Source organism: Alligator mississippiensis, chromosome 7 (assembly GCF_030867095.1).
Source record: "Alligator mississippiensis isolate rAllMis1 chromosome 7, rAllMis1, whole genome shotgun sequence".
Lineage (NCBI taxonomy): Eukaryota > Metazoa > Chordata > Crocodylia > Alligatoridae > Alligator > Alligator mississippiensis.
In genome coordinates, this window is record NC_081830.1 from 7,341,691 (window position 1) to 7,356,053 (window position 14,363).

At 60.6% G+C, this 14,363-nt stretch overlaps 2 protein-coding genes across 2 annotated transcripts; one reads left to right on the forward strand and one right to left on the reverse strand.

Moving 5' to 3' along the window:
- The first annotated feature begins 1,119 nt into the window (after positions 1–1,119).
- LOC102559770 (proteasome subunit beta type-11) lies at positions 1,120–1,905 on the forward strand. The gene has a single exon (XM_006261198.3). It carries the CDS (start codon positions 1,120–1,122, stop codon positions 1,903–1,905), a length of 786 nt encoding a protein of 261 aa, XP_006261260.1.
- A 1,891-nt stretch (positions 1,906–3,796) lies between these two features.
- Positions 3,797–11,841, reverse strand: CDH24 (cadherin 24). Its single transcript, XM_059730441.1, has 12 exons — positions 11,621–11,841; positions 10,206–10,474; positions 9,709–10,003; positions 9,500–9,619; positions 8,652–8,819; positions 8,319–8,506; positions 7,771–8,024; positions 7,479–7,615; positions 6,248–6,369; positions 6,032–6,143; positions 5,699–5,941; positions 3,797–5,339 (listed from the first exon to the last, which is right to left on the reverse strand). Exons 2-12 carry the CDS (start codon positions 10,380–10,382, stop codon positions 4,843–4,845), a joined length of 2,313 nt encoding a protein of 770 aa, XP_059586424.1. The 5' UTR covers positions 10,383–10,474; positions 11,621–11,841; the 3' UTR covers positions 3,797–4,842.
- Positions 11,842–14,363: the final 2,522 nt, after the last annotated feature.

The window sequence follows — 14,363 nt, forward strand, 5'->3', positions numbered from 1 at the left end:
TGTTGTGTAAGTTTCCTTTGAGGATCAGGACTGAGATTAAACCTACTGGATAGTAAAAATCATGGACTAAATATAGACATTGGATTTATGACACATTATAACCTGCCTGACATCTGACTCCCCAGGTATCTCTCCCCTTTCATCCCCCTTCTCTCTCTCTCTCCCCCCCCCGCCGCCGCTGCCGCCTGTCTCTCACATATTGACTCCTCAATCTACATCTTCACTGCCCACCTGTCTTGTGTGCACACCAGCCCGGCCGCTGGCTTCTTTACTTGTCATTCCATCCAGGAAGAGCACACACCGACTGCTGACACTGCCTCAGCCTGACGAAGGGTTTTGAACCCGAAAGCTTGCTTAATAATTGTTTTCCAACTTTTTAAGTTGGTCTAATAAAAGATATCGGATTCACCCAAAGAACCTTGTCTGCCTGTGTCCTTAGACCAACACGGCTACAACCTACACACCTGATGCAATGAGCTAGGCATTTGTGAGAAGCCCAGCAGCTGTGCGAGGGGGTGAGCAATTGTGCAAGGAGCCTGGCAATCATGAAAGAAGCCCATGGGGTAAGCACTTGTGTAAGGAGCCCAGCAGTCATGGAATGGGTTACGGCATTCCTTCGAGATGCCTGGCAGCTGTGCGAGGGGGTGAGCAGTTGTGCAAGGAGCCCAGCAGCCATGCAAAGGGGTGAGCATCATGCCAGGAGCCCACCAGTCATACGAGGAGCCCGATACCCCTGCAGTGGGCTCAGGCATTTCTTCCAGGAGCCTGACACTTTTGCTAGGGTGGGGGCAATTGTGTCAGGAGCCTGGCACCCATGTGAGGAGGTGAGCAGCCGTACAAGGAACCTAGCAGTTGTGCAAGGAGCCTGGCACTTGTGCAAAGGGGTGAGTAGTAGTGCTAGGAGCCCAGCAGCCATATGAGGGGCCGTGCACTCCCAAGCACCTACTCTCAGCCCCACTTCCCTTTCCCCTCCCCTGCCGCTTGGGGACGCGGCGTTGGGGCCTCGGCAAGCACTGAAGGGTGACAGGTGCTGACACGGCCGCGTCCCTTGTGGCAAGGGAGGGGAGGAGCCATCCCTGTCCTATATGTCCCTGTCCGTCCCCTCCCCACCCCATAGCCATGGCCCTTCAGGAGGTGGCAAGTGCGCGGCCCTGCTCTCCGCCAGTACCATGGCCCCCTCGGGCCCCCAGGGCACTGCAGGGCCCACCCTGCCCCCTGCCCCATGGCACCACCACGCTGGCTTTCCGCTTCCACCACGGAGTAGTGGCAGCCGCCGACAGCCGGGCCTCCTGCGGCGGTTACGTGGCCAGCCCGAATGCCCGCAAGCTGCACCCAGTTGCCACCCACCTGGTGGCCACGGCTTCTGGCACCTCTGCAGACATCGGGGCCTGGCTGCGAGGACTGAGCTGCCAGCTGGCCCTGCGGCGCCACAGCGACGGGCGGGAGCCCCGCGTGGCTGAGGCAGCAGCTATCTTGGCGGGCACACTGTGGCGGCGCCGGGGCGAGGGCCTGAGCCTGGGAGCTGCTCTGTGTGGCTGGGACCGGGGTGGCCCAGCCCTGTGGTATGTGGCGGATGATGGCACGCGGCTGGCCATGGCAGCTGTGGCCGTAGGCTCGGGCTCGCCCTATGCCTATGGGGTGCTGGACGGGGCATACCGCGAGGACCTGGCACTCGGCCCTGCTGTAGCATTGGCCCGGCGTGCCGTGGCCCAGGCTGCGCGGCGTGATGCCTACTCCGGCGGCACTGTGGATGTGGTGCATGTGGGGCCCTGTGGCTGGCGCTGGGTGGTCCACGCTGACCTGGCGCACCTGGCTTGGGGGCCAGGGATGCCTGAGGACCAGGAGGAGGAGGAGGAGGAAGGGACCGGCGATCAGAGCAGCGGGACAGGGACAAGCGGCATGTAGAACTGAGCGCCAGCGTGGACCAGTAGAAACCAGTATAGGCCAGCATTGTGTGTAACTAACCAGCTTGGACCAGCATAACCTAGCACGGAGCATGACTAACCAGCATGGACTAATATAAATCAGTGTAATTCAGCATGGAGCAGAACTAATCAACGTGGCCAGTATAGCCTAGCACAGAGCATGACTAACCAGCTTGTACCAGTATAGCCCAGCATGGAACACAACTAACCAGCTTGGACCAATATAAACCAGTATAATTCAGCATGGGGCATGGATAACCAGCATGGACTGGTACAAACCAATATAGCCAGCAAGGAGCACAACTAACCATAACAGACTAATGTAAACCAGTATAAACTAGTGTAACCCAGCTTGGAGGATCTCTAACCAGCTGGTACAATGCAAACCAATATAATCCATTTTGGAGTCTTAGTAATTTAGCTTGGACTAGCAAAGACCAGTATAACTCATCACAGAGTGTGACTAACCAGTGTGGACCAGTATAATCTAGAACAGAGGACTAATTATTTCCATGGACCAGTATAAACCAGCATAACCCAGCATGGAACTTCTCGAATCTGCCTGAATCAGTACAAACCAGTATAACCCAGCATGGAGTACTGCTGACCAGTGTGGCCCTGTATAATCCAGCAGATAACATCAGCAGCCCAAGGTATCCAGTACAAACCAGTACAATCCAGTATGAAGCATGACTCACCAGCCTGCACCAGTACCAACCAGCAAATTACAGCACAGAGACTAACCCTCTGAGGCCAGTATAACCAGTGTGGAATGTCACCAGCTTCAACCAGCAAGAACCAATTTATCCAACATGAGATGTCACTAACCAGCTTGGACAAGTACAAACCAGTATAATCCAGAATTGACCCTTACTGACCCACTTGGACTACTATAAACCAATAGAGAATTTTAACAACTAACTTGGACAAGTGCAAACCAGTACACACCAGTATGGAACATAGCTAACTAGCATGGACAAGTATACACCAGAGTGGAACACCACTACCCAGCAGGCACCAGCACATAGCAGGATGGAGCATCACTACGCAGCACGGGCCAGTACAAATCAATACATACCAGTATGGAGCATCAGTAATCAGTGTGGGCCACTGCAAACCAGTACGGACCAGAATGGAGTATCAGTATGCAGAAGGAACCAGTGTAAAACAGTACACACCAGCATGGAGTATAGCTAACCGGCAGGGGCCAGGAAAGACCAGTAAGTACCAGTATGGAGCAACAGTAACCAGTGTGGGCCAGTACAAATCATTACGCACCAGCGTGGAACCTTGCTAACCAGCATGGACCAGTGCAATCCAGTACACACTGGCAGAGAACTTTACAAACCAACATGAACCAGTGCAGCCCAGCACCATTGCTAGATCCCCACAGGCCACCCATGTCCCCCCTCATTGTCATTCCCGGGGCACCTTGGCCCAGTGGGGGGGGAGCCGGGTCCCGCCTCTTCTCATTTGCATATAAATTACACTGGGAACAAAGACACCTCAGCCGGAAAAGTCATTACTGCCCCGATCCGCCCACCCCAAGGAACCCAGGCGCCCAGGGCTCCCCCCTCCCCAGACCCCACTTCTCTGCTGGAGCTGCGGGGAGAACCAGGAGTCCAGGCTCCCAGCCCCCCCAGCTCTAACCCACCCTGCTCCCAGGGCAGGTGTCCCCACTGCCCTCCCAGTCCCACCTCCCCCCTCCTCTCCAAGAACTGGGAGAGACCCCAGGAGTCCGGGCTCCCAGGCCCCATCACTTTCCTGCTCCCCTCCTAGAGCGGGGAGACAACCCAGGTGTCCGGGCGCCGAGCTCCTCAGCCCCCATCCCCTTCCCAGAGCGGGAGAGAACCCAGGCGTCCAGCCCCCGATTTACAAAATAAAGTGTTTATTACGAAATTATAACATGATCCCGCCCTCCCCCATGGATGGGATGTCTCACCCCTCCCGGCCCCTCCCCCTGCCTCCTGGGTCTCTGGGGGGAGGAGCAGAACCTGGAAAGGGGTGTGGCCTGTTTGGTGGAGCTGGGCCTGGATAGGGGGATGGCCCACGTGGCCAGGCCAGGAGGCAGAGCAGAGATTTCGGGTGCGTGGCTTCTTTCAGGTGATCTGTGCAAATGTAGCCAGGGAGGGGGCGTGGCCAGCAGAAGGGCATGGCCTGTCCCATGTGGTCTGTGGGGGATCTGTGGCCTAGGGGGTGGGACCTGGTGGCAGTGTACTGTTATGGGAGAGCAGCTTGGCCTGGGTGTGGGGCATGGGCTCGGTGAATGACGGGCAGGGCGGGGGTGTGGTCTGTGGCAGAGCCGTGGCTGTTTGGTGCAATTAGGAGTTTGGTGGGACCTGTTGCATGTGGTCAGGTGATGCTGTGGCCTGGTTGTGTGTAGTCAGGTGGCAGGCTGATTGGCTTGGCCAGAAAATGGGTGTGGCCTTAGGAGCACAGCCGTCCAGATGATGGATGTGGCATACTTCGGGTGACCAGATGATAGGCATGGCCTTGTGGGCATGCCCTGCCATGTGTGGCCTGGTGGGCATGGCCTGCCAGATTTGGCCAGACAATGGGTGTGGCCTTCTGTGCATGGCCTCTCCAGAGTAGCCAGGCAATGGACGTGGCCCAGTGGCTACAGCCTGCTCGGTGTGGGCAGGTGCTGAGCATGGCCCAGTGGACATGCCCTATTCGGTGTGGTCAGGCACTGGGTGTGGCCTGAGGGGCATGGCCTATCAGGTGTGGTCAGACAATGTGCATGGCCTGGTGGGCGTGGCCTGTCTGAGGTGGCCAGGCAATGGGCGTGGCCTGACAGATGCAGTCAGACAATGGGCGTGGCCTGTCTGAGGTGGCCAGACGATGGACATGACCTAGCAGTGGGCATGACCTGCTTGGTGTGGTCAGACACTGGGTGTGGCCTGGCCCGTGGCGGCCATTAGGGGCGGGTGCCCCCCTCATGGCTGCCGTAGAGCTCGGCCAGGGTGCGGAAGAGCGGTCCCCAGTCATCGTCAGGATCATCGCCGGGGTCGCGGGCAGGGTCGTCACCAGGACTGTCACCGCAGGCCGAGCCCAAGGGGCTGAGGCTGCCACAGGGCGAGCCAGCACCCTCATAGCCATACACCTGGATCGAGTCATAGGGCGGTGCCCAGGGATCCGCATCCACCACACCCAGCCGCGCCGCCAGCGCCCCAGCCACATGGCGGGGGGCCGGACCGGGCCGAGGGGCGGGTGCGGGGCCGGGGGTTCGTGGCCGCATGTCACAGCGGCCCCCCGGCGGATGCTGCAAGGCGGCCATATCGAAGGCTTCGGTGTCCTCCTCGCCTCCGCCCTCGTCGTCATAGCTGATGATATTCTCACGCACGTCCTCATCCTCTGGCACCGCCCGTGCCCCCGGCTTGCGCCGCCGCAGCGCCCCAAACAGCCCCACCAGGCCTGGGAGGTGGGGTGGGGCAGGGCAGGGGGGCAGCATCAGCACTAGCCACGTCCCCTCGCAGGGCCCTCTCCCATAGCACTGGCCTTCATGTCTCCAGCCCCTGAGAGCAGGGGCCTCACCCCTAGCTCAAGCCACGTCCCCAACTTCCATAGCACTGGCTCTGCCCCCTCTGATCTGCAAGCACCACCTCTGCCCAGGCCTCACCGCACACCTCAAACCACAGCTCCCGCCCTTACTCTGCCCTGCCCTGCACTTAGGCCCCACCCCCTCCTGGCAGTAACCCCTCCCACAGTACTGGCCCCACCCTCTTGTACTGCCCTCTGCCCCCATGCACTGCCCCAGCCCAGCGGGCACTCACCCAGCAACGCGGTGGTGGCAGCGAGGATGGCCAACAGGGCGGCGGTGCTGAGTCCAGGGGCGGCAGGCGCAGCGGGGGCACAGGCGCGGGGGGGCCCCTGGCAGCGGCACACACGCAGGGTGAGGGTGGCTGAGCTTGTGTGTCGGGGATGGCCACCATCTGCCAGCTCCAGCCGCACCAGCAGGGGCCCTGACCCTGTGCGCCGTAGGCCCCGTGCGCCCAGCACCAGCGCTGCTGTCCCATCTGCAGGGCAGAGGCATGCACACTGTCAGCAGGCAGGGCCATGGGGCATGGCACAGGGGCATGAGGGGGCAGGGCGGGGCAGGGCCTCACCCTTGTTGTCCCGCACAGTGATGTCGGTGGGGCCAGGCCCTGGCACTGCCCGGATGGACACCCGCGTGGCCCCATCCTCGTCTGGGTCCAGCGCACGGATGGTCTGGATCAGCTGCAGGAGGGAGTGGGGGTGGGAGAGGGTGAACCCAGGTGTCCAAGCTCCCCACACATCCCCTGCATGGGACCCAGGCATCCAAGTCACCCCCTGGGGCAGACCTGTCCAGGCGCAGTGCTGGCACACACGAAGGGCTCGTAGTCTGGGGCCAGCTGTGGTGCGTTGTCATTCACATCCAGAGCCTCGATGGCCACGGGCACCGGGGAGGCCTGCGACGGGCTGTCTGAGAGCAAGAGATGGGCAAGGGCACGCCAGGCACACACCACCATTTGCCAGGCATGTGCAAAGGACACACAGCATGCCAGGCACATGCCACATACAAGGCACACCCGTGTGTCACCACACATCAGACACACACATGTAGTGACACACCAGGCACACAGCACGTGTAATGATATGCCATCCATGTATAGCCACACATGCCAATATGCAGCAGGCCAGTGCCCATGATGGGCACCCAGGAGTGACATGCAGCCAACATGCCACCCACCCCAGAGGTCCGCCAGTCCACGCATGGCCATGCCAACCAGCAGGGGGACCAACATGGGTAGCATAGACTCCCCCACCAGTCAACAAACATGCAAGCAACATGGAGTGAACATGCCAGCATCGCAGACACCAGTGACAGGCAAAGAACATATCATCACAATGAACATTCATAAACAGCATGGGATCAACATAGGACAAACACCTCCCCCAACAGGCAATACATTACAACACCATTACAACACCAACATGCAACAAACGTGCCACCCACATGCAGGATGCATCAACAGCACACCAACAGGCAATGAACATGCCACCCACACACCATGGCCATACCAGCAGGCCCACAGCATGCAATGAACATGCCACCAACAGCCAGACATGCCATCACCATGCATCAAACATGGCACCCACATACAGCCACCCAGACATGCCGCCGACATTCAACATTCAATGTACACACCACACATGTGAGTGCATACCACGGACAGGCCGGCACCCAGCGCATCATCCACCCACCACCACAATACAATGGCCACAACATGCCACCAACACACAACAGACACGCCACCAACACGCAGACATGGAAAGGGGAGGAAGGGCCGGTGAATATGGTGCCACGAAGTCAATGGGCCACGCCAGCCCCACTTGCCTCGCTCCACCTTGCCAGCCCTGTCCGCTTCTCCCCAGTCCCGCCCCCTCTCTTCTTCTGCTTTACAAGCCCCACCCCGCACCAGCCTGACCCCTCTAGCCTGGTCTGCCCCCAACCCTTGGTCCCTCCCCTCCCCTTTCCATCCCACTCCTTCCTCCCCAGACCCTTTGTCCCCGTCCCAGCCCCAACCTTACCGAGCTGTGCGGCCAGCACGGTGAGGTTATGCCAGGCGCGGGCCTCACGGTCCAGCCCCCGCGCTATGCGGATGGCACCATCCTGGGGGCCGATGTGGAAGAAGCCGTCGGGGTCCGAGTGTGGTGCAATCGAGTAGCTGCCCCGGGGGAGGGAGGGTAGGAGGGACAGGGGTTCCATGTCTGCTTCATGGCCCCTACCTGCCCCCTGGACTCCCCCATGCCCCCCACACTCCACATTCCTGCCCCACAGCCCCCCCATGGCTCTAATGCCCCCCTCCAGCCAAGCAGTTACCGGATGGGGCTGCCAGGGACATCGGGGTCAGCAGCGCTGACCTGGCCCACCAAGGCGCCGGGCGGGCTGTCCTCAGGCAGGGCCAGGCGATAGGCCGGGCGGGCAAAGGCGGGTGGCTCATCGGCATCTTCCACAGCCACGCGCACTGTGGCCACATCTTTGAAAGGGCCGTGGCGCAGGTGCTGTGGGTCTAGCTGTGTGTTGCTGGCCTCCACCCGGAAGCTGTAGGAACGGCGTGTCTCGAAGTCCAGGGGCTGCAGGACACGGGAGTCAGCCAGGAAGGGAGGGGACCCGGGCATCCGGGAGCAGAAGAGGGCCCAGGAATCCTGGGGCAGGGAAGGGGACCCAGGTGTCCAAGGACAGGGGGAACTCAGGAGTCAGGGGACAGGATAAAGATGCAGGTATCCGGGGTCAAATCCAAGGGGAAAAGGAACACAGGTGTCTGGGCAGCAGGGAGGATGGGAGCTATATGGGACCCTGGCATTCAGGCAGGGCTGGGGAGGGGGGGTATTTGCAGGACCCCATTGGCCGGGTGGGGCTGGGGGCACCTGTGTGAGGGTGAGGACGCCATCCTGGCCACGGGCATCAGTGCGTATGGTGAAGGGCCCGGCAGCACCACCATCCAGCAGCCGATAGCTGAGCTGCGCATTGGGGCCCTCGTCGGGGTCCAGTGCCCGCACCCGCCCCACGGCCGCCCCCGGCACTGTTGTCTCAGGCACCGAGAACTCGTATGAGCCTGTAAAGTGAGGGAGACATGGGTCAGGAACACCTGAGACCCTGACCCCAAGTCCCACCCCAGAGTCCAAAGATCTGCCCCATCCCCCAGCCCTGTCCCTGGACCCCAACAACCTCTGTGACCACCCCTGGGGCCATGCACTTACTCTGTGGGAACCTAGGCGGGTTGTCGTTGACGTCGCTCAGGGTGACGGTGACGGTAACGCTCCCTGAGAGCCCACCCGCATGGCCGCCCATGTCCTTGGCCTGGATGACAACGCGCAGCTCGGGCTGGACCTCCCGGTCCATGTTGGGCACGGCCGTGCGCACCACACCTGCAGGGCAGGGGGGGAGGGAGGGAGGGATAGATGAGGCAATGAGCCAGGGGAGGTTGCAGGGAGTGAGTGATGGATGGATGGATAGATGGATGGATGGAGCAAGCAATGGATGGATGGACAGATGGACAGATGGAGCAAGCAATGGATGGATGGATGGATGGATGGAAGGGAAGAGGAAGAAATGTATGCTGAGGATGAGCGGATGGCCCCTTACCCTGAGAAGGGAATGGGCACATTGTCGGCCCATCACACATGCCTGGCCTGCCCATCCATGAAGATGCTGGGGGCTGTCAAACCACCTAGAGTGACACATCAGACATAGGCATGACATGCCAAAGCATCACCCATTCATGGCCACAACCACGGCCACCTACCCTACATGCAACAGCTGGTGACAAGAGGATGGATGGATCGATGGGATGGAGTGAGCACTGGTTAGGTGGACAGTGACGGACAGGGGGTGGGTGAATGGGTGGGTGCAATGGGCACTGCTTGATGGACTTTACTGATGTAGGCTGGACAGATGGACACCTGGAGGCTGTGAGCAGGTGGGGGTTGGGGGGACCCCGAGCTCATCAGCAACCCCTGGGGGAGGGGAGCCTCCCTGAGGGGTGCCCTGTGAGGCCTCCAGCCCATGGCCCCTGCACCGTTCCCAGCCCCTCCCTGCTCCCCCGCACCGGTCTGGGGGTCCACGGAGAAGAAGGGCAGCCCCTCGACCACAGTGTAGACCAGCTTGGCACTGTTCCCGTAGGTGGGATCATCTGCATCATGGGCCGTCACCTGGATCACCGACGTCCCTACAGGAGAGGGGTAGCCATGAGGGGCCATTCACCTCCCTCATGGCAGTGCCCATAGGGGTAAGGGGGAATGGGTGCAGGGCACTCACCCACATTGCTCATCTCGGGCACAGTTGCATGGTAGGGCCCCTGGGGGAAGACGGGCGGGTTGTCGTTGATGTCCTGCACTTTGATGATGAACTCAGAGGGTGGCTCGAGGGGGCGGCCGGAGGCACGGTCCAGGGCCTGGGCCAGCAGCGTGTACTGCGCCTTCTCCTCCCGGTCCAGCGTCTTGGTCACGTGAATGTTGCCCGTGTGCTCGTCGATGACAAAGACAGTGCCGGCGCCTTCCCCCGACAGCACGTACTTGATGCGGTTTTCACCCCGATCTGCGTCTGTGTGCAGCTGTGAGGTACCCCCACCATGGTTGGGACCCAGGCATCCAGGATGCAGCCCCCCACCCCCAGTGTCCACCCAAGTATCTGGGTGCCCGATTTCCCTGCTCTCACCCAGCAGCTCCCAGTCGCCTCCCAGAATGGGGAGAGAACCCAGATGTCCGGGCTCCCAGCCACACTGCTGTCCCCCGAGAGCCCTGTGCCCAGCTCACCCTGCCGATGAGGACGGGCTCGGGGCCAGCATACTCCTCAATGACGAAGAACTGGTTCCAAACCCAGCTGCGACGGGCGCGGGGCAGGGGGCGCTCACCCCCCCAGGGTGATGCCAGGCGCCCAGCACAGCCCCAGCCACCCAGCCAGGCCAGCAGCAGCCCCAGCAGCCCGGCCATGGCGTTCTCACAGCTTGGCTTGGCTCAGCACTGCCCCGGGGCCCCGCGGGGCTGCGCTGCCCACGGGCCCCGACGGCTACCCCATGGGCCACCTGCAGAGAGTAGGTGTCAGCAGCAGGACGGCTCCTCTGGTGCCCGTCTGCACCTGGCAGGCACCATGAGCCCATCTGTCCAGCTGCCCAGCCATCCATCCATCCATGCCTCCATCTGTCCATCCTTTCATCCACTTGCTGTCCACCCATCTATTTTCTCTTGAATGTCACCATCCACCCACCACTCTCTCCATCCTTCTCTGCCTTCCTTTGAACCCCTCTGTGATCCTTATTTTCCCATCCATCCATCCCCATAGCCTCCATTCACCCATCCCCCTAATTCTCAGTCCATCCCTACGTCTAGCCCCACATGCCCACTCCATCTCTCCATGCACATCCATCTCCACAACTCCCTCCTTCCGTAAGAGCCCTTCATCTACCCCACCAGCCTCGTCTTCCCTTTTTCCCTGCAATCCCTCCGTCCATCCACTGCCCCCTGGCTGGAGGCTTTTCCACCATCTGTCTGCAGAACCATCCATCCATCCCCACTGCCCCAACCCACCCGTGCCATCCCCAGCCACCCTCCATCTGTCTGGCCACATGCCTGTCCATCCGTCCAACTCCACATGCCCCGTGTAGCTGTCTGTCTGTCCGGCCGGCCGGCCAGCCCCCCCAGCTGGAGACCTCTCCACCACCGGTCTGCTCCTCTATCCACCCCCCTCCTCATAGGCACCCTCCATCCCTCACCCACACGTCCCGCCTGTCTCCCCCGCATCTGTCTGTCCCCCCCACCCCGTGCCCCATCTCTAAGAGGATTTGGGGGGATTAGTTTCTCAGACCCGCGGGAAGGAGAAAAACCAACAGGCTGAGCCCAGCGGTGCTGGGGGGGGGGACACGACGTGACCCACCAGTGACACGACCCAGAGAGTCTCAGCAGGATGGGGCCCTGTGGGCTGGGAGTGAGGGGCAGCACGGGGCTGGGGGGCCCAGGGGCAGAGGCGGGCAGGGAGATGCGGGGCGCCACAGAGGCAGGGGCTGCGGTCGGGGGCGAGGGGCACCTGCGGAGGAGAAGGGGGCTGCGGTCGGGGGCGAGGGGCACCGCAGCCGCCCCCCGGGGCCGCCTGAGCGCAACCGCGGAGGAGCCGCCGCGTCGCGGGGCCAGACGGAGCCGCGACCCCCCCGCGCTGCCCGTGCCGGCGGGCTCACCTGGGCCAGTCCCGCGGCGGCGGCGGCGGCGGCGGCGGCGGGAGCGACGCGGCGGCTGGAGGGAGCCGGGTCCTTCTGCAGCGACGGCCGCCCCCCGCCCCCCGCCCTCCGCCGCCGCTTCCGCGCCCCCTCCTGCCGCGGGGGGGGGATGCGGATGAGGGCAGCGGCCCCCCCGCCCCTCGCCCCGGCGGGGGGGGGGGGCTGCGATTGCCGGAATCAATATTTAATAGCAGCTTAATTAGAGATGCACAAAGTTTCGCGGCTGTGAATAATTCAGGGCCCCGGTGGGGGTGGGGGCAGGGCGCTGGGGTCAGAGGGACGGGGGGGGGGGGGGCTGCAGGCCAGGAGAGGCCCAGGTGACCCCCACAAATCCCCCCCCCTCCCCCCAGCCTTTTAAATATTCAGCAGCTCTTTTTTGAAATAACCCCCCCGAGTGAATGCTTCCCAGGCAGGAGCAGCGGGGCTGGGGCTGGGGGCTGCCGGCTTCGCCTCCCCGCAGGGCGCCCGTGGGGACACCCATCATAGGGACACGACTGGGGGTGGGAGCAGGGCACCGGGGTCGGAGGTCGGCCTGCAGGCAGGCTCGGGTCAGGGGAAGGGCACGTTCACCCAGACCCCTGAGTTGCGCCCCCGCCTCCACCTCCACCTCCCTGCTGCCACTGGGGTCTCAGCATCACCAGCCCCTGCCCCCAGCCCCCATCGCACCGACCAGGGCCCTCCCTGGTGCCTCCTCGACCCCCTGCCCTCCTCCCTGGAGGTCCCAGGCCCCCAAGATCAGGCCCTGCCCCTTCCCCTTCTGGGCACCCTCACACTTACCCCAACATCCGCCAGGGACCCATGCAGGGGCCAGACCCCTCCTCCCACGATCCCCCAAAGCACACAAAAGAGGGGACATTCCCCCCCCCCAACCTGCTCATTTAGCTTAATTAGATTTGTTCATTAAAACTAGACCCAATGGGAGGGAAAAAAAATGCCCCCAAATGACACCCCATCACCCCCCCACCCCGGGCAGCACCGCAGGCCTAACAGCCCTGCCCAGTCCCTCTTATTTAAACCACACGTTTGTATCTAATTCATATTCATATTTTGCCTCATAAGGATTTCAAATCCTTCTGCCCCAGAGAGGAATAAAGCGCTGGTTCGGGGGGCGGGGGGACCAACACACTTGTGTCAGGTTACATTACGGTTGTGGGGGGAGGAAAAAAATGGGACAACTGCCCCCCCCCCTCCAATCTTGCCCAGATTTACCCCTCTTTTGGGAAGCTCCACTCAAAATCCTAAGGAACTGTTGTATTTTCAATTCATCCTTTGCCTGTTACTGACATTTTTAAGGGTTTTTCTAATCCTCACATGAAGGAAATGAGGTTTTCACCTACATCACTTACAGGTTTGAGGGATTCTTTTTTCCCCTCTTAAGGGGGGAAAGGAAAAAAAAAATCAATGAAAAGAAGTCATCCCCTTCCTGGTGGCTCCTTAGGGGGAAACGAACACAACACGAGGATTCACAGCCACCGTGAACCACGGCTGGGATTGAGGGGTGCCAGCAGAGCTGGGGGGCAGCGAGTGGGGAGGGCATTATGATTGTTTTTTAATAACATAATGCACATTATGACTCGGTGCTTATACACACACACACTTTTTTTCAGTTTCCTCCTAAATTTTCCCCTGCAGAAGTACCCAGAAGGTGACAACTCCTCCCTTTCAACCCCCCCACCCAAGGTGGAAAAAAAATAAACCCCTACAGATTGTTGGCAATTGAGGAAAACTGACACTAACTTGAGGGGTTTGGGGTTTTTTCTGTTATGGTTTTGTTTTTTGAACCTACCAAAAAGCTCTTAAAGTGTCAGGACCGAGCAAAGAGCAAATTAGAAAACATGACCTTTCCTCTGAAATTAGGTTATAGCTGCCCAAGATGGGGGGGAAGGGGGGTGCTTGCATGTGTGCATGTATAAGAAAATTAGGAGGAAAAACAGCAAAGTGGGCTTTGAGGGGTTTTTTGGAGAGGACTTTTTGATTTGACTGGCTCCGTGTCAAGCATTTCAGCCCCAGACAACATCCAGGGGTGCCATTGCCCCAGCACCACCTGTGCCATCATGGTCCCTCTCACAGGGATGTGGGCAAGACAGAGGGGACGCGGTGGACGCCCCCTGCTCCCCTCCCCACAGCTAGACACGTTGTCCCGTGTCAGGTGCCCTTGCCCTCTCCACTCCAAATGGCCTGCAGGCGAGGGGCGCAGGGCTCACTGTCTTGGCAGCTCACGGCAGTGCCATGAAGGGCTCTTGCCAACTTGTAACCAACATAGACCTCAGCTAGCCAGGGTCCACTTAGTGCCCCCATAACCACACCCCTCAAAGAGCCTGCTTCCCGATGCCCGGACACGGCGCCAAGCCCTGGGCTCCAGAGCTCCCAGCTGGTGCAAGGGTATCCCAACACCCACATCCATATCCTCTCCAGGTCCCATGCCACATACCAGGCTGCAACTCATTGACAACCTGGCTCCACTGTGGTTGCTTTGCTTCCTCATGGACACATGCTGCTGGCTCCAGAGAAAATGGATGGACAGAGCAGATCCTTCACCTCCCCCCAGCCTCCCACGTCCCCTCACATAGGGAAGAGGATCAGCACCAGAGCAAGCGGGCTCGCTGGTGCACCTATATTGCCCACATAGGTGAGCACACACAGGCACCTCAGAGCACCCCAGCCCATGGCACATCATCTTTAGACTAAAACATTGAAAAAAATA